The sequence below is a fragment of the Narcine bancroftii genome, chromosome 5 (assembly GCF_036971445.1).
Source record: "Narcine bancroftii isolate sNarBan1 chromosome 5, sNarBan1.hap1, whole genome shotgun sequence".
Taxonomy (NCBI): Eukaryota; Metazoa; Chordata; class Chondrichthyes; order Torpediniformes; family Narcinidae; genus Narcine; species Narcine bancroftii.
Window position 1 is genome coordinate 12,093,054 of NC_091473.1, and position 20,363 is coordinate 12,113,416.

The window sequence follows — 20,363 nt, forward strand, 5'->3', positions numbered from 1 at the left end:
TTGAATGGACAGAGGTGGCTCACAGCACGTTCGAGCAGACTGAGGAGGCCCTGGCCAACATGACAATGCTGGTACACCCACATATGGATGTACTGATGGCCCTCACAGTGGATGCTTCCAACACTGCTGTGGGTGCTGTCCTGGAGCAGTTCATGAATGATTTGTGTCAGCCTCTCGCTTTCTTCAGTAGATACCTGTGGCCTCCCAAGTTAAAGTACAATGCATTCGATAGGGAGTTGCTTGCCCTCTACCTTGTTGTCCGCCAATTCCTTTTTTTTTAAAAAAAACTTTAAGATTTTTATAACATGAATAAAATAGAAAGTTACAGTAAAAAGATTAAACATAAGATAATAAAAATTACAATACTACATCGGCAGACTAAATAAACTAAACCTCCCCCCAAATTAGTACACAACATTAATGACCTAGCTTAAAGTTAGTCCAACCCCCCCAAAATAAAGAGTGAAAGAGTGAAGTTAATAAAATGAACAATAATTATATATTAAAAAAACCCTTACACAAAAAAAGATAAAACATAACAAATAAAGATACTAACATCAAAAAAAGAAGAAAAATTTAAAAAAAAAAATTATCAATACTAAAATATCAAACTTAAAAACATATTTAAATCAAACTTAAATGCATATATTTAACAAACGGAGTCCACTTTGACCTATAAAAAGACATCCTATCCTGAACTGAAAAAGATATCCTTTCCATGGTCAAACAGGATTTCATCTCCAAATGCCACCTATCTAAAGTTTCTATCTTTCCAAGTAAGTGCTATACATTTCTTGGCCACAGCTAAAGCTAAATAGATAAAGGAAATCTGATAATCCTTTAAACCTAAATCAATTAGTGATTGCATATTCCCTAATAAAAATATACCAGGATCTAATACAAGACAAATATTATATAAACTATTAATTATAGATTGAATACCCTTCCAAAACTGTTGCAATTGATCACAAAACCAAACAGTATGCAAAAAAGTATTAGCCGTCTGGTCACAACGAAAACAGCAATCCGACTTACTAAGACCAAACTTTTTTAGTTTCTCCGGTGTTAAATATAACTGATGTATAAAATTGTAATTAATCATCGCTAATCTAGCATTAACCAATTTCCTAATACTATTCTGACAAATTTCCATCCAAGCTTATTCAGCTATTATAAAACCTAAATCTTTTTCCCATTTCAACTTATCCTTATCCCAATCTTTTTTACTATCAATTTCTTGGAAAATACAATACAAATCAGATATATATCCCTTTTGTGGTATTGAAAGTACATATTCCTCAAAATTAGAACCAGGCAATAAAATCATATGTTGACCACATATCTGTTTTACAAAAGATCTTAACTGATAATACACAAATACAGAGTTTCCACCAATACCGAATTTCCTTTGTAATTCATCAAAAGAACAAAAACATCCCTCAGAAAAACAATCGGATAAATTTTTTATTCCCTTCCTTTCCCACTGTTTCAAAGTAATATTGGAGACTGTAAAAGGAACAAGTTGATTGTTATATAATGGCAATTGTCCAGACCATTTATTTTTGAGCCCCAATTTATTAAGTTTACTTGTCCATAAGTTTAATAAATGCTTCAATATTGGGACATCATAAGTTCATAATAAATTTTTATTCCATCGAAACAAAAACTCATGAGAAAATTTTTCTGAAATGACCGCCATTTCTAAATTTGCCCAACTAGGCGGATCATCCATATTCATTAATGCACTAAGAAATTTAAATTGAGCTGCTTCATAATAATGTTGAAAATTCAGTAATCTTAAACCTCCAAATTGAAAATCCCACATCAGCTTTCTCATCGCTACCCTCGGAAATGTTCCCTTCCATAAAAAGTGTCTAATTGCTTTATATAAATCCTTAAAAAAACTTTTATTTAAAAAAACAAGGAATTGATTGAAACAAATATTGTATTTGAGGAAAAATATTCATTTTTATAGTATTCTTCTTTCTTTCTTTGGCTTGGCTTCGCGGACGAAGATTTATGGAGGGGGTAAAAAGTCCACGTCAGCTGCAGGCTCGTTTGTGGCTGACCAGTCCGATGCGGGACAGGCAGACACGATTGCAGCGGTTGCAAGGGAAAATTGGTTGGTTGGGGTTGGGTGTTGGGTTTTTCCTCCTTTGCCTTTTGTCAGTGAGGTGGGCTCCCTAATAGACCCAAAGGCAAATCCTTCCACTTAATCAAATCTAATTTAATCCTTTTTATTAAAGGAAGGTAATTAATTGAATATAAATCTTGAAATTCCGTATTAACATTAATTCCTAAATATTTAATTTGTGTGGTCCACTTCAAATTTGTAATACTTTTATACATTGAATAATCATTTTTACAAATTGTCAAAATTTCACTTTTAGTCCAATTTACTTTATAACCAGATAATTGACCATAAATTTCTAAACATTCTTGAATTGCTGGTAAAGAAATACCCGGATTCACCAAATATAATAAAACATCATCAGCAAATAGATTAATCTTATTATATTCCTCATTCAAAACTCTCATACCTTTAACATTTCATTTTGACGTATTAATTGTTCCAAAGGCTCAATAACTATAGCAAATAAAGCAGGTGACAATGGGCATCCTTGTCTAGTAGACCTTGTTAAGTTGTCCGCCAATTCCGTTACTTCCTGGAAAGGCGCCCATTCACTGTCTGCACTGATCAAAATCCACTAACTTTCACTTTCTCGAAGTTCTCTGATCCATGGTCTGCCTGACAACAAAGACATTTATCCTACATCTCTGAATTCACCCCTGCTATCCAACACTTGTCGGGAAAACACAATGTGGTAGCAGACGCACTCTTCAGACCTGCAGTCAATGCTCTGTCATAAGTCATAGACTACCATGGTCTAGCCCATGTACAGCTGGACGACCAGAGGCACTCATACAGGTTTGCAGCTCCAAGACCTCCTGCTGGACGCTGATGGTGCAATGCTCCTCTGCGACATTTCCACTGACCACCCTCTCCCGCTCATCCCCACTCAATGGAGGAGGATGGTTCTCGACGTGATCCACGAGTTATCACACTCTTCAATTCACACAACAGTGTGACTGCTGTTAGCGAAATTCGTTTGGCACGGCCTGCATAAGCAGGTCACAGAATGGGTAAAGACCTGAACAGACTGCCAAGCGGCCAAAGTCCAGCGATACACCAGTACAAGACTTCAACAATTCTTCCCACATGTTCCAGCACGTACGCATCAACATTGTTGGGCCCTTGCCAGTCTCCCAAGTATCGCGCTACTTGATCACAATAGTGAACAGGTACATTCACTGGCTGGAGGCCATAACCATCCTAGATGCCACTACAGAGATGTCCGCCTGGCTTTCGTGCTTTGGTATACTAGCAGACATTATGACATACTGGGATGCCCAATTCATCTCTGCCCTGTGGATGGAGCTCTGAAAACTCTTGGGCATCCAGCTTCATCGTACCACAGCCTACCACCCACAAGCAAGCAGCCTAGTCGAGAGGTTCCATTGCCACCTCAAGGCAGCGTTGATGGCACACCTTGAAAGGCCCAACTGGGTGGAAGAACTACCCAGAGTGCTACTGAGGATACGCACGGCACCCAATGACAATCTCGGCATCTCCTCTGCTGAACTGATCTATGGAGAGACCATTTCAGTCCCTGGCCAATTCCTCCCACTTTTGACCAAGCAGGACACTGATACCATAGCCTTCCACCATCGCGGCATGGTCAGCCGCCCTGCACCTAAGCCCCAGACTTGGCCTCTTGTGATTATGTATTTGTGCACAGAGGCCCGCACAGGACTCCCCTTCAGCAGCCTTATGAGGGACCGTAAAAAGTCCTGAACAGGAACGCATCTATGTTCGTTCTCACCTTTGGGGGCAAAGAGGAGCTGTTCACAATGGACTGATTGAACCCAGTCCACTTGGACTTGTCCCAGCCAATACAGGTCCCTCTATCGGTGCACAGAGGATGGCCGCCAAAGCAGTACACCTCACCCGCAACAAATTGCAAGACTATCAATGCTGGTTCTGGGGGGGTGGGGTTATGTGGCGACTCACATAATTGCAGCAGCAATCCAGACCCGCTTGTTACACACAGGCAACGGGCAGCTGTAGCAAAGATGACGTTGTGGGACCGTCTCTTCCGGGATGGACTGGAAGGTCGCGCAAGCGCCCGCATCATCAAGGCGTAAGGGGCAGAATGGAGTCGGACTTAAAGGCTGTGCGCAGGATTCAAATAAAATCAGTTAGTTGTGATACCTGAGCACACAGCCTGCCGCTTCAGTCTCTGCACTGCGCTCTCTCACAACCTGCTACAACCTCTTAATTTTCTGTACTCTAGGTATACTAAACTAGTCTCTGTATCCTGACCTCATTAACCCTTTTTAACTCTGTTATCAATCCATTACATCTGCACTGAATCGCCATTCAAAACTAAATATCAAATATATCAGTAACTAGAGAACTGAAATAAAAGCAAAACATGCTGGGAAAACTCAGCAGGTCAAAGAGCATCAGTGGAAAGGGAAACAATGAACATTGTTTCCAAGGTGCTGACTGACCTGATCAGTATTTTTTATCCCCATTAAAAACAAATGTACCTGTTCAGAGATGCAGTCTTCCAATGGTGTCTAACCAGTTTTCTAAAACAGTCACATAATTTCTACTGTTTTGTGTGTTACGAGCCCAAAGGACCCCAAAACCCAGCAGCAATGGACAAGTGGTTTTTAAAGCAAAAGTTATTTTTAATCAACTTTAAACATGAAAATAGAATCAAACTTTAACTTAACTCCATATTTCTTTCTTTGGCTTGGCTTCGCGGACGAAGATTTATGGAGGGGGTAAAAAGTCCACGTCAGCTGCAGGCTCGTTTGTGGCTGACAAGTCCGATGCGGGACAGGCAGACACGATTGCAGCGGTTGCAAGGGAAAATTGGTTGGTTGGGGTTGGGTGTTGGGTTTTTCCTCCTTTGCCTTTTGTCAGTGAGGTGGGCTCTGCGGTCTTCTTCAAAGGAGGTTGCTGCCCGCCAAACTGTGAGGCGCCAAGATGCACGGTTTGAGGCGTTTTCAGCCCACTGGCGGTGGTCAATGTGGCAGGCACCAAGAGATTTCTTTAGGCACTCCTTGTACCTTTTCTTTGGTGCACCTCTGTCACGGTGGCCAGTGGAGAGCTCGCCATATAACACGATCTTGGGAAGGCGATGGTCCTCCATTCTGGAGATGTGACCCATCCAGCGCAGCTGGATCTTCAGCAGCGTGGATTCGATGCTGTCGACCTCTGCCATCTCGAGTACTTCGACGTTAGGGGTGTAAGCGCTCCAATGGATGTTGAGGATGGAGCGGAGACAACGCTGGTGGAAGCGTTCTAGGAGCCGTAGGTGGTGCCGGTAGAGGACCCATGATTCGGAGCCGAACAGGAGTGTGGGTATGACAACGGCTCTGTATATGCTTATCTTTGTGAGGTTTCTCAGTTGGTTGTTTTTCCAGATTCTTTTGTGTAGTCTTCCAAAGGCGCTATTTGCCTTGGCGAGTCTGTTGTCTATCTCATTGTCGATCCTTGCATCTGATGAAATGGTGCAGCCGAGATAGGTAAACTGGTTGACCGTTTTGAGTTTTGTGTGCCCGATGATTCTCCCAGAATCACAGTGCGGCTTTCGCGCAAACAGAGGAACCACTGACATGGTCTTTGCCCTCAGACAGCTCCAAGAAAAGTGCAGAGAACAAAACAAAGGACTCTACATCACCTTTGTTGACCTCACCAAAGCCTTCGACACCGTGAGCAGGAAAGGGCTTTGGCAAATACTAGAGCGCATCGGATGTCCCCCAAAGTTCCTCAACATGATTATCCAACTGCACGAAAACCAACAAGGTCGGGTCAGATACAGCAATGAACTCTCTGAAACCTTCTCCATTAACAATGGCGTGAAGCAAGGCTGTGTTCTCGCACCAACCCTCTTTTCAATCTTCTTCAGCATGATGCTGAACCAAGCCATGAAAGACCCCAACAATGAAGACGCTGTTTACATCCGGTACTGCACGGATGGCAGTCTCTTCAATCTGAGGCGCCTGCAAGCTCACACCAAGACACAAGAGAAACTTGTCCGTGAACTACTCTTTGCAGATGATGCCGCTTTAGTTGCCCATTCAGAGCCAGCTCTTCAGCGCTTGACGTCCTGCTTTGCGGAAACTGCCAAAATGTTTGGCCTGGAAGTCAGCCTGAAGAAAACTGAGGTCCTCCATCAGCCAGCTCCCCACCACCAACTCCATATTTAATTAATCCAAATTAACCCCCTTCTAATTCTAAGCACACGTGTATGTAATATATGTAAATTTTGAAAAATTCTTTGGTTCACAGTTCAATCTCACTTCTTCCAAGTTCTCTGGTTGCAGGCAATTCTTATACTGTGCACATAATTTAACATGTATAAAATTCACCAGGCTTTGGTGCTTGAAAGGTAAATGTTTACTGCTCAGGAAGGTTCTTGTAGGGTTGGCAAAGAGAGATTTGTTGTTCCAGGATTTCCACAACTGAGGTACCACCATTAGTCACCTCAATGTCTCGCTGATGAAACTTGCCCCATCAAGGTTTTCCAGATGGTAACCTCTTTCTTTCAGGTTACGACAGAGTTCCTTCTGTTCCTCTTATTCCAAGAGAAACATCAGACAGATAGCCCTTCCAGCCATCCACTGCTTTGGAACTTTTCATCAGTCCCAACCAGCTCTTCCTGACTTGCACTGTTCAGCTGCTTTTCAGTGTCACACACACACAAGCTGAGAGGGCTTCACTTTCTCTCTCTCCAACAAAAACTTCCAACAAGCCCATGTGACTCTCTCACTTGCAAAACCCCCACTTTCTTCAGCAAACAACACGAGTTATCCTTCTGCTCAAGTTGTTGTCTTAGATAAACAAAACCCAGGAGCGACCTTCCAGTAAGCACTCTGCAGAAAGGTACTTGTAGCCAGCCTGTCTCCAGTTCCAAACAATGGTCATTCATTTTATGATGTCAGTTCAATTATGTGCATAACATTCTCCAGAGATCTTCAGTCTTTTAAATAAGATCTGTTTTAAAATGTGTGAATGTATGTAACCTACTCTAAATCTTACCAAATTCTCCCCAAATCTTACCAAATTCTCCCAAATTATTAATCCATTACATGTGTTCTTTGTTGATAAGTAAGGATTTCAAGTAAGCAGCAATTGAGAAGACAATCATTGGGGGAGTATGAAATAGATTGGAAAGGTAGCCTATAAAACTAAAATGATTTTAGAGGTTAGTACATAAAGATTTCATAGTTAAAATCAAGCAGTGCAGGAAAACAATGCTCCTATAAATTTGCATTCCATATTTAACATCTCCAAAAGACTATGAAGAGGTAATGATGTCATTCCCCTGTCTGCTACTTTAATGTAATTTCTTTTTATATGTTGACTCTTAATAAGTTCATCACTCCACTAAATTACTGCACGGAGACTGAATGAATAAAGTGTGCTTTTCTGCTAATGGCACCAAAAATAATTTCACATTATTACTTTTTGTTTCATTATTGTTATTGACCTAATTATGAAGATTTGGTTGAGAATACAAATTCAGCCTCTTAATAACAAATATGAGAACCAAAATAAACTTGGGACATATTGTGCGATTGTTTTCTTCCCCTCTTTATTCTGTTTAACTGCATCTCCCTCTATTTACACATCCTTAGATCAATAAAACTACCATCTTCTCTTCGATAGAACCAACAGTATTTGTGTCAAGCACCCTTTAACCGATACCCCTTATATTACAAATTGAGTATGTCCTGTTGTTATTCCCTGGCACCAGTTTGATTTTTTTTCAGTAAAGTTTCAGTCAAGGAATAGCTTGTTTGCAAATTTGCAGGTCATGAGGTAGCAAAAGCTTCTTAAGAAAAGATATAGCCTTCTCTATGTAACAGCAACACCAATATGCGCATTGATTTTCCACAAGACCCAAAAAGCCTTGTATTTATTCATTTGTGGGATATGATGTTACGTGTATTCCTAATTGTCTTAAACTGAATAGCTTAGCTGTTTTAGAGTCCTATTGGGACTCCTCTGGAGTTACCTTTGGCCATTGCAAGTAAAGATGGCAGATTTCTGTCCCCAAACATCATGGTTTATTATGATGTTCCAGCAATTTCATGGTTGTGATATTGGTTTTTGATTAAGTTTCAGATTTATTAATTGAACTGAATTTAAATTCTCTCAGTGCCATGATGGAAGTTGAACTCATTTCTCTAGTCCATTAGTCTGGGAACATGGACACCGTGCGGCCGTGTAATTTCATATGAAAAGAAAAACTAACCAATTAGCAGGAAAGAAGACTTGGAAAATTCATCTCTCATAACTATGGATAATCAAGCTACATTGATGAGATTTTTCAAATTGTATTTATTTTAACCAATAGCTATTTTATACACAGGTGATTTCTGGCCAATTCTGAGACTAATCCAGCTATCCCTCGAAGCAATTAGTCACACCAATGCTTATCACCTAACCTGGCCGGCAGAAGTGATAACTGAAAGAGTGATAAATATGCAGCAAGATTTACTCATCCCTGACTAAAAGAAGGAGCAATGTTTTAGAATTATGATGATGCATCACTAGTCCTAGCTATTTACGTCTAATCTCTGCTCTTACTACAATTACAATTGCAATTATAATGTTAGATAAATAGCAGCTCGTTCATGCACCACAAAATCTGATAAATTGCAGTTGAATAAATGACCAGATAATCCATCTGGTTCAAATGTTGGTTGAGTGATAAATATGACTCCTATTTTTCTTAATGTTTTGAGTTTTTTTTTTATTCACCTGGAAAGACAGATTTAATGTCACATTTGAAATAAATGACAGTAAAGGAGTTAATAAGAACTGCCCTGAAACATCAGCCTAAAATATATGTTCAAATCTCTATATGTAAATGGAATGACTACCATCTCACTCTGTTAGGGTGTTTCCAAGGAACCACAGCTGACACCTATGCAGAGAATCTTCTATGCATCCTCAGGAATTGGTGGAGGAATTGAATAAAATCTTTTGAAGATCACTTTTCTTCTTTGCATAATGAGTGTCTTCTCATTTTCCTCACAGGTGAGAGGTTGGAGTTGCCCAGTCAATTTTGGATACCACGGGTCCAGCTGACGTTTAGCGCAGAGGATCCTGTTATCTTTACGAAGCGAGTAGCACAAGCCCATTTTCTACGCCAGAAGACAGAAGCATTGCTGCTCTACAATATGTATATTGACTGTATGCCAATCGATGGGCTTAGGTTTCTAGATAATAAAAGTCTTAAAAACATGAAGAAATGGGCTTTCAGCACTCCTGGGTTCCGAGACAAATCTGCGTATGTATCTAATCACCAGATCCAAATGATCTGCAGTAAAGTTCCCTGTTCAATTCACAAGGTTAAAATGAAAAGGCAACTTTCAACATTTAGTTTTCAATTTGTATAATTTAAGAAAATGCTTGTCCTTATATCAATTTCTCAAGTTATCTCAAATTATTTCATGTTGAATAACAAACTTTTGAAGTGGAGTCATGATTTAGGAACCAAAGCATATAACAAAGTACCTCAAATATTAAAACAGAATTACTTTGAAATTGGAGAAACCAGCAGGCCTTTTATCAAAAGAGGTGAATGCCAGTATTTATGCTTCATGTTAACCACCTTCTATTGGATTTTTTATTCCTTCCATTTATTTTTCATTATTTACTTTTCTAGCTTCCCCTGAAAATGTAGCAACAATTTCTTTGCCCAAGTTACCCATTGTGTAAGCTCACACTATTTAATAGTTTCTCATAATTCCTTATTGGATTTATTAGTGACTACTTTATATATGCAGCTATTCCCCAACATACATCCGAGTTCCTTTCTGACCGACAGGTTTTATTTCAAATTGGATGCAAGTCGGATGTATGTTAGCATGGCACATAGAAGTCGTAAATTAAGATATTTAATCATATTTTCAATTCCAAATCTAGCATCTTCCTCAACTTCTTGCCAGATCTATCATCAGGGGATGGGTTATTCCTCTTGCTCGCCAACTTCTTTGGTGAGCTTATCGTGCTTACCGAATGGCAACTGAGAGAGTGTAACTATCATATGCATGCAGCTATTTTTTTGGGGCCGTATGTATGGATGATTGTAAGATGCATAGGTCGTAAGTTGGGGAGAGGCTGTAAAATCCTTAATATTTAGTTGCCTCCAAGGAGAAACTTTTTTGAATTTGCACCTTATCAATAACCTCCTTATTTTAATAAATCTATCAAATCATCTCTCAGTCATCTGCTTACATGTGGAAGAAGTTTTTTTTACCTGTTCAGATGTTTCAGTTATTAATTAAGATAAATGGTTTTCCTAAGCAATAATTTTCTCCAAACATCAAATATTGATGGATTACTCATTCAGTGATAAGACCAAGATTTAGCAAACCCCGAGACAGATACCACAAAAATGTGTCATTATACAGTAATATAGAGTGAGTAAAGTAATTTAAACTTTAAATAAAAGTTTTTGTGATATTTCAGTTATTGATTTTGTATTTCTGTAGGTTGCCAAACTATTTTAAATCAATTGAACAGGAAGTTCTTCTGGATTATAATCGCACGATGAATAAAATTACTTTTGACCACATTGTGTTGTCTGATCCCAAGCAATTTTCGTATGTCATTCTCCCAGATAAAAAGGAAATTAAAGTGCCAAGCAAAGGTAAAAATATTCTCCACTAATTAGTACTGTAAGTTTCTTATTTTCTCCATTTTTTGAATATTTTATTTTTGATTTTTTTCCATAAGTATACATATTAAAATTTTACATTTTCAAATATATAAAACTTTTTCCTTACAAAACAGAACACAACTCTTTCCTTCCCATAAATCCATACACCGTCAGGGCATAGAGTTGGGTTTAAAAAAAGAAAGTCTTCATTGGGGAGATCACATTTTTATAATAGTAGCAGCTTTTAAAAAAATTATTATATTTGGGCCCCTATATAGTCCAAATATGGTTGCCATATTTTTATAAATATGCCTTATTTGTTCTTTAGATTATATGTGATTTCCCCCCCCCCCCCCCATAGGTATACAACTGTTCATCTGTGTCTTCCATTGTGCTATCTGTAGAGGGGAATGGGATTTCCAAGTAATCGCATTACATTTCTTAGCCACAGCTAAAGCTATTTTCACAAATGAAATTTGCAATTTAATTAGTTTATTACTTATTTCAATAAAATTGCCCAAAAAACAAAGCTCCAGGTCTTCTGCGAAGGCCACCACTGTTATCCTTGTTAATATTTCAGTAATATCCTGCCAGAAAGGTCTCACTTTCACACACGACCTCATAGCATATACAAACATTCTTATTTCTATTTCCACATCTCTGACATTTCTGATTTTGATTTGTGTAATTTCTGTGGTGTGAGGTATAATTTGTGTAGAAAATTATATTTGTACTAATCCATATCTTGTATTTATAATTGATGTCATGCTATCCAAACACCAATCAGACCAGCATCTTTCCATTATTGCTACTCCTAAATCTGACTCCTATCTCTCTCTCGATCTCTGCTCTCCAAAATGAAAATGCAAAACAGGTTTACAAAGTGCATTCTAGATATAAATGTAGGTGTATTCCCCAGCCAAATCATTTGTTCCATCTCACTAATTTCAGATGGGGCCAAGTTTGGTCCCTATCTTTCTCTTAAGAACCGTCTTAACTGGAGAATGCAAAAGGATATCCCATTTGTTACTCCATATTTATTTCTTAATTGTTCAAAAGACACGAGATCCATCCATATAACAATTATCAACATATCTTATTTCTTTGTCATACCATGAATTCAATATTTTGTTACCCAAATTCAGATTCATTGTTACATAATGGTGTCCTCAGTGAAGTACCCGTTTTTTTTCTCCCATTACATTCATTTATTTCTTGCCATATTCTAATCATGTGTATTACATAGGAAGTAGTAGGAACAGGATTATAGGATATTAATATAGGATTATTTAGGTTTTTTTGTTATTGACTCCTCTTTTATTCAATTCAGTCCCATTCGAATCTATGAAGGGGGACTGTTTTCTTCAAAGAAATATGATAAAAATTTTGCTTGTATTGACAGATAATACTACTTAAAATCTGGAAGTCTAAATCCTCCCAATTTATAGTTGCATGTTTATTTTTCCAGTGCAATTCTTGGTAGTTTGTTGTTCCATAGGAATTGTCTTATATGATTTTGGTATAATTTAAAGAAATTTTTAATTAGTATAATAGCCAATGATTGAAAGAGATACTGTAGCCTTGGCATTACCTTCATTTTTATACAATTTACCCTTCCTATTAATGTAATCAGCAGATCTTTCCATTTCTGTAAATCTTTTTCTGTTTTTTTCCAGTAGAGTGATATAATTAAGCATATACAAGTTCTGTAAATTATTATCTTGTAGCGTTTGCTATGGCAGTATTATGGAATAAAGAGACGTCCACACTGCGTGAGGTTGAACCACTAAACTGACTTTATTATTTGAATTCACCACGTTGGGCGAAGGGAATGTCCACTTCCAGTGACGTGTGCGCCAATATCTGGAAGTGACATCAGCATGTCGCGGCGTCACTCCTTGGCCAATGGTATGCCACTCAGAAGCGGAGAGTTTCCTTAGTTTACACGTGGCATCAACCGCAGCCTTCTCCTCGGTAGTGAAGGAGGACATGCACAATTTTGGTTCAACTGACTGGTGCAGCGATTCAGCCTGTCTAAGTGCACAGTCATTCGGCCCGCTACACCACCCCTCCCCCAGAATCGCAGTCGACCTCTGCGACTGACCTGAGGGTCTGTGGCTGGCAGGTCTGAGTCCACGTGCGCTGCCTTGAAGCAGTCGATTGTGAATCTGTCCTGTCGGCCACCAATGTCCAGTGTAAACACAACACCGTCTCTCTGCAGCACCTTGAACGGGCCTTTGTATGGACACTGTAGGGGTGTTCCTTGTTGTCCTCTCCACATGACCTAGTGGATGGATTGCAGGTCCGTAAGGACGTGGCTGGGTGGTGAGCCGTGTCGAGATGGTGGTGGGGGGGCCGTTCACCGCTTGCACCCTCAACCTCTGGAGGATGTCTAAGGCACTGGGTTGTAGGCTGGGGTGGTTGAAATTGATGTCCTCAGGAATGGTGAGTGGGAAACTATACACCACCTCTGCGAATGATGCTGGCAGGTTCTCCTTCGGTGCTGTGCAGATGCCTAAGAGCACCCACGGGAACTTGTTAACCCAATTCGGGCCTTGCAGTTGGGCTTTCAAGGTGGCCTTCAGGTGGCGGTGGAAACACTTGACCAGGCCATTTGCTTGAGGTGGTAGGCCATGGTGAGGTGTACTTGGCTGCCGCAGAACTTAGTCAGGATAGTCTAGAGCGAGGAGGTGAACTGTGCCCTTTAGCCCAAGGTGATGTGGGTCAGGACCAAAATACATGACCCAGGTGGATAAGGCAGCTCTGGCACATGTCTCTGTATCGCACATGAGTGTGGGTATGGCCTCCGGCCAGCGGGTAGAATGGTCAATCGTCATGAAAAGGTACCACATGACCTGGCTCATGGTGAGTGGACCGACAATGTCTACGTGTATGTGCTTGAACCAGCACTGCGCCGGCTCGAAAGTGTGGTGTGGCTTTTGTATGTCTGTGTACCTTGGCGCGTTGGCACTGTAAATAGGTCTGGCCCACAGAGTCATGTCTCGGTGGAGACCATGCCACATGAACTTGTCAGACAACAGGCGGACTGTGGACCTTATGGAGGGATGGGACAGACCATGGATCTGGTCAAAAGCCCACTGTTGCCAGGTCGTGGGTAGGATGGGTCTGGGAAACCCTGTGGAGACATCGTCTAGCAGGGATGGGCCTCCTGGTGAGGGACAGACCGCTGACCTTCAGGCTGATGATGACAGTCCGGTGGGCCTGGACGTCTGCATCTTCTATCTGGTCCTTGGCCAGCTAGGTGACGTCAAGCCCTTCTGAGGTTGTGGCAATCGTGGGTCTAGACAGTGTGTTGGCCACCACTTTGGACTTGCCTGCAACGTAGTGAATGTCCGTGATGTACTCCAAGATGTAGGAGAGGTGATGCTGTTGCCTCACTGACTACGGGTCCAAAGCCTTGCTGAGTGCATAGGTTAGCGATTTGTGGTCTGTGTAGGTGGTGAAGACCCTTCCCCCTAATATGTATCGGAAGTGCCATATCGCCAAGTACAGGGCCAACAATTTGCGGTTGAATGCACTGTATTTGAGCTCTGGCGTCCAGATGTGTTTAATGAAGAAGGCAAGGGGGCACAAGTGTTTGTCGACCCATTGCTCCAGCACTGCTCCCACCACTCTGTCTGATATGTCTGTTGTAAGGACCAGGGGGGAGGTTGAGCCTGGATGTACCAGGACTGTGGCCCTCACCAGTGCCACCTTTGCAGTATGGAATGCTTCTGTAGTGTCCGATGTCCACTGGAGCGTCTTGTTGCTGAGATTGATGAGGTCAAACAGGAGCTTCATGAGAGTGGCTGCACCCGGTAGGAAGCAATGATAGAAGTTTACCTACCCCAGGAACTCCTGAAGGCCTTTGGATGTTCTTGGCTTGGGGAAGCTTTGGATGTCATCTACTTTGTCTGGCAATGGTGTGGCTCCCTCTGGGGTGATGTGGTGTCCCAAAACGTCCATGGTCTCTAGGCTGAACTGGCACTTGGCTGGGTTCACCATGAGTTTGAACTGCTGCAGTCTGTCGAACAGGAGGGTCATGTGTTCCTGTGTGTACTGGCATCCGGGCTGGCGATGAGGATGTTGTCTAATTAGATGAAAATGAAGTAGAGGTCCCTGCCGACCACGTCCATCAGTCACTGGAACGTCTGGGCCGTATTTTTCAGTCTGAAGGGCATCTGCAGAAACTCGAAGAAGCCGAAGGATGTGAAGATTGCCATTTTTGGAACATCACTGGCGTGTACCGGAATCTGGTGGTATCCTTTTACAAGGTCCACCTTGGAAAAGATTCAGCAGCCTTGTAGCCTTGTGGCAAAGTCCTGGACGTGTGGGATGAGATATCTGTCTGGGACTGTCGCATTGTTCAGCTGCCTGTAGTCATCGCATGGGCACCAACCGCCGAAGCTCTTCTGCACCATGTGGATTGGGGAGCCCCAGGGACTGTTTGAATGGCAGACGATCCCCAGCACTTCCATGGTGACGAAGTCAGCCTTGGCTTACTGGAGATTGTCTTGTGGGAGGTACTGGGCTTGTATGTGCACTGGGAGCTGGGTGGTCTCGGTGTGGTGCTCCACGCCATGTGGCAGTTTGGAGTTGTGAAAGTTGGGTGCTAGTAAGGCTGGATACTTGGCCAGTAGATGAGCATACTTATCTCAGTCCAGGGCAAGATCATTAATGGCAGGAAATGGTGCTGCTGCAGGGTGAGAGGGAAAGACTGGAACATGGTAGCGTTCACCAACCGGCATCTTGTCACATCCACCAAAAGTTCATGTTCCTGAAGGAAGTCCGCTCTGAGTAGGGCCTGTCCCATGGCCACGATTGTGCACTTCCACTGGAAAACCATGTCTGCGGTGTGAATTGTGACCAGGTGGGTGCCGTAGCTTGGGATGGAGAATTCATTGGACACTTGCAGGGGAAGGCCCTTGGGGTTGTGTCTGGCCTCGAAGTATGCTGGAGGGATGAGGCTGATTTCTCCGCCTGTGTCGACTAGGAAATCCCTCTTCATTCATTGGTCTCTGAGGTAGAGTAGGCCTTTAGGGGCGCCAACCGCTGATGCCACTATCAGCGGCTGGCTTGCCTGTTTCCCGTCACCAATTTAAGTTTGGTAGTGGGGTAGGAGCACAGGGGGTGCACCGCCGGGTATTTTGGCCCCATCTGCGGTATTACAAACAGTATTCATTTTGTTTGGTTGCCCGTCATGTTGTGGTTGTGCTGAGGCCACTGCTGTGGGGGGATGGCGGGGTTGTTGAGGCGGCGGCAACTACAGTGTAGACGGGCTGCACATGGATGGAGCTCTGCTGTGGTGTGCAGAAAAGTCTGTCTGCTTCCTTGCTACCAGGTGTGGAGTGCTGAAATCCGTCGGAAACCACTGAGGAAATGTGTACTGGAAACTTGGAAAGGAACAGGTCCTCGAAAAGGAAACTGTCTGTGTGTCCGTCTGTTAGGGCCACCATCTTGTACATGAGACCGGAGGTGTTACTGTTTCCCAGGGCCTGCATGCTTAAGATGTGAATGGCGTGCTCATGCCGGCTGAGTTCTAGGGAGTCGAGGAGGAACTGCTGGAATTGTTCATACTTACGCTCCATTGGAGGGTTTTCCAGGAAGGAGCTTACTTTGGCTGCAGTGGCGATGTCCCACGTGCTGACGACGTGCCAGAACTTGGTGTCCTCTGAGATGATTCTCCTGATGTGGAACTGCGACTCAGCCAGTCACAGCCAGTTCCTGAGCTGGTTTGCCCAGAAGAGCGGCAAATGCATGCCCACCACGTTGGTCGCAGCCGTTGCTATTGTAGTAGTAGTGGTGGTATCTTGCATCCTGTTCAATGTGGGTTCCAAAAAATTGGAACTGTGGGGGTCACCACAGTAGTGTATGCTACGTCAACGTTACAGAATAAGCAGATGTCCACATGGTGCGAGGGTGAACCAGTAAACTGATTTTATTGTTTGAATTCACGGCGTTGTGCGAAGGGGACGGCCACTTCCGGTGATGTTTATGCACGGTGTCACTCCTTGGCCAGCGGTACGCCACCCAGAAGCGGGGAGTTTCCTTAGTCCACACGTGGCATCAACCGTGGGCTTTTCTTCGGTAGTGAAGGGGGGCCCGTGCCATCTTTGGTCAGCCGACTGGTGCAGTGATTCAGCCTGTCTAACGGCACAGTTGCTCAGCCCACTACAATTTGTCATTATTCCCTTTAAATCTACTGCTTTCTTCCATTTAAATCTATTGCTTTTTGGTATCTTTCATGATCAAAATTCTGCAATGACATTATCTCACTTTTATCCATATTTTTTTATCCTGATATTCGTCCATATTTGAGGCAATGGCTGAGCTGTGGACGCTGTACGAGCCAAAGGTGAATGAAGTCTACTCCCGTTACCTGCTGGCGTCCCAAAAACAGCAGCCTGGTGAGTCCACTGAAGAGTTCATCTGATCCTTGGTCACACTGGGAAAAGACTGGGGAACCCCACGGTCACAATATAGTTGACTCAGTGTGTGAAAGATCTGGACCGAGACACCTGTGTGTCGGGATTGAGGTCAGATTATATCCGACAATGTCTCCTCGAGGAGGATCAACTCCCGCTAGAAAGGGCGATCCGCCTGATCAGAACTCTAGACTCGCCTGAGCACCACACTGAGTTAATCGCGGGCAGAAACGGGCCTACCATGTACATTCCGCCATGAGGGCTGCCATCCTTGGACTCAGTTCGGGGGTTACCGACCCGACCACCTCTGCAGTGACACCGTCGGCATTGTCGAGATGCAACTTCTGCAGGCAGGCTAGGCACTCGAGACGCCTCTGCCCTGCAAAAGGAGCCACATGCTTGGGCTGCAGGAAGAAGGGCCATTACCAGAAGTTCTGTAGGTCCAGACCCCTGTCCAGGAGCAGTGCGAAATGTGTGCCTGAGGAACTTCTGGTACCGACTACGTGCGCGGTAAGGAGGGCGCCATCTTACCTGCTACCACTCCCAACCTCTACGCCGCGGCCTACCACACAGATGACGTCACTTCCGCCTGCCATGACTCCATTTTCCCCCTTCTCTGACGAGGGCAGCGTGGTCAACTTGGCAGTTGCCATCTTGGGCGGGCCTCCCCACTGATGAAGAGGAGGAGGAGATGCCTGTCCTGGCATCAGTAACCCTGAATAAAGCCAGCCCTCACCCGATCTCGAACTCCATGATGCAGATTGAGGTGAATGGGCATAAGACGAACTGCCTCTTTGACAGTACCAAAACTTTTGTCCGTCCTGACGTGGTCCGCGGACTCTCCCTTCTCGTCAGGCCGATGACTGGTTCGGTATCAATGGCAGGGAAGGACCAACAAACTTGTACCCAGGGGTACTGTGTAGCGTCTCTAACGGTGGGGTGGGGGGGGGGAAATTTTAAAATAATTTTGTATTATTGATCATGCCACAGCTCTGCACGCCAATCCTCCAGGGCCTCGACTTCCAGAGTCAGTTCAGGAGTGTGACGATGGCGTTTAGGGACCCCCAACTGCTGACCATTCACAACCTCCAGCTCTCAGAACCCGCCACCCCCGTCCCATCAAGCACCCAGTCTCCGGCATCGTACTGTTGTCTCACCACCTTACGGGTGGCTCCTCCATCATTATTTGCAAACCTCACCCCAGACTGTAAGCCGATCGCCACCAAGAGTAGGCGCTATAGCACTGAGGATATGCCATTCATCTAGGCTGAGGTTCAGCGACTTCTGGCGGAGGGGATCATCGCCCCTAGCTCCAGCCCCTGGAGGGCGCAGTTCCTAGTGGTCAGAGGTGCAGGCAAGCCCAGGATGGTGATCGACTATAGTTGGACCATCAACCGCTTCATCCAGTTGGATGCATACCCGCTACTCCGGATAGCCGACTTGGTCAATAAGGTCACGCAATATAGTTTTTTTGACCATTGACCATAACCATCAACTCCCCCTCCGCCCGAGCGATCGAATCTACACGGGATTCGAGGCCGACGGCAAATTTTCCACTTCCTGTTGGTGCCTTTTGATGTGACTAACGGTGTCTCTGCTTTTAAGAGGGTTATTGACTGGATGGTGGAGGAGCACAAGCTGATGGCAACGTTCCCATATCTCGACAATGTCACCAACTGCGGCCACGACCAGCAGGACCACGATGCTAACCTTGCCAAGTTCTTGCGTACGGCTAAGTCCCTCAACTTGATGTACAATAAGGACAAGTGCGTGTTTAATACAGATTGCCTGGCCCTTAACAGATGCGTAGTGGTACATAGTGTCATTGCCCTGGACCCTGACCGCATGCGACCACTCATGGAGCTCCCAGTGCCAAACACCCCGAAGGCTGTTTTCCTACTACGCACAATGGGTGCCCAATTATGGTGATAAAGCCCACCCCCTGATTAAGTCCACAACCTTCCCATTATCAGCAGAAGCTCAGGCTACATTTCACCAGATCCGAGAAGACATCACAAAGGCCACAATGCATGCCGTGGATGAATCCATCCCCTTCCAGATGGAGAGCGATGCCTCCGACTTTGCACTGGCTGCACACTTAGGCAGGCAGGCCTGTAGCGCTTCTCTCCCGCACCCTGCCTGGTTCCGAAGTACGGCACTCCTCCGTCAAGAAGGAGACACAAGCAATTGTTGAGGTGGTGCGTCACTGGTGGTATTACCTTGCCAGTAAAAGGTTTACCCTGCTGACCTTCCAGAGGGCAGTGGCCTTCATGTTCAATACAAAACAGCGGGGTAAAATCAAAAGTGACAAGATTCTTAGGTGGAGGATCGAGTTCTTGTATCGGCCAGGCAAACTCTGATCCCCCAGATGCCTATCCCGAGGGACGTACGCCAGCACGCACCTCGACTGTTTCCAGGCCCTGCACGACAATCTGTGCCACCCCGGAGTCATGAGGCTGTACCATTTTGTTAAGACTCCCAACCGCCCGTATTCCGTTGAGGACATCCAGTTCACAACCAGATGCTGCCAGATCTGCGCCGAATGTAAGCCACAGTTCTACCGGCCTGAAAAGGCACACCTCATTAAGGCCACATGCCCCTTCGAACGACTCAATGTCGATTTCAAGGGCCCCCTCCCAACCTCCATAGGAACACCTACTTCCTGACGGTGGAAGATGAATTCTCCAGATTCCCCTTTGCTATTCCCTGCCCGGATATGACCTCGACGACAGTTACTAAGGAGCTACGTAGCATTTTCACCCTGTTTGGGTACCCCAACTATATTCATAGTGATCAGAGATCCTCATTCATGAGTGAGGAGCTGCAACAGTACTTCCTAGCCAGAGGCATAGCCACCAGCAGGACCACCAGCTATAACCCTAGGGGTAATGGCCAGGTGGAAAGGGAGAATGCCACTGTCTGGAAGACAGTGCTCCTGGCCCTCAGGTCAAAGAACATGCACGTGTCCTGCCAGCAGGACACGCCTAAGGCTCTCCACGCCATCCGGTTGTTGCTATCTTTCTTTCTTTGGCTTGGCTTCGCGGACGAAGATTTATGGAGGGGGTAAAAAGTCCACGTCAGCTGCAGGCTCGTTTGTGGCTGACCAGTCCGATGCGGGACAGGCAGACACGATTGCAGCGGTTGCAAGGGAAAATTGGTTGGTTGGGGTTGGGTGTTGGGTTTTTCC

The 20,363-nt window shown here is 44.1% G+C and overlaps 1 protein-coding gene across 3 annotated transcripts in view; it reads left to right on the plus strand.

Moving 5' to 3' along the window:
- The window catches only part of dnah1 (dynein, axonemal, heavy chain 1), a 431,328-nt gene that overhangs the window by 56,996 nt on the left and 353,969 nt on the right, over positions 1-20,363 (plus strand). For all 3 annotated transcript variants that reach the window (XM_069936771.1, XM_069936773.1, XM_069936772.1), the window contains exons 8-9: positions 9,125-9,377; positions 10,585-10,742. In XM_069936771.1, the coding sequence (XP_069792872.1) occupies positions 9,125-9,377; positions 10,585-10,742 (411 nt within the window). The remainder of the gene's footprint in view (positions 1-9,124; positions 9,378-10,584; positions 10,743-20,363) is intronic.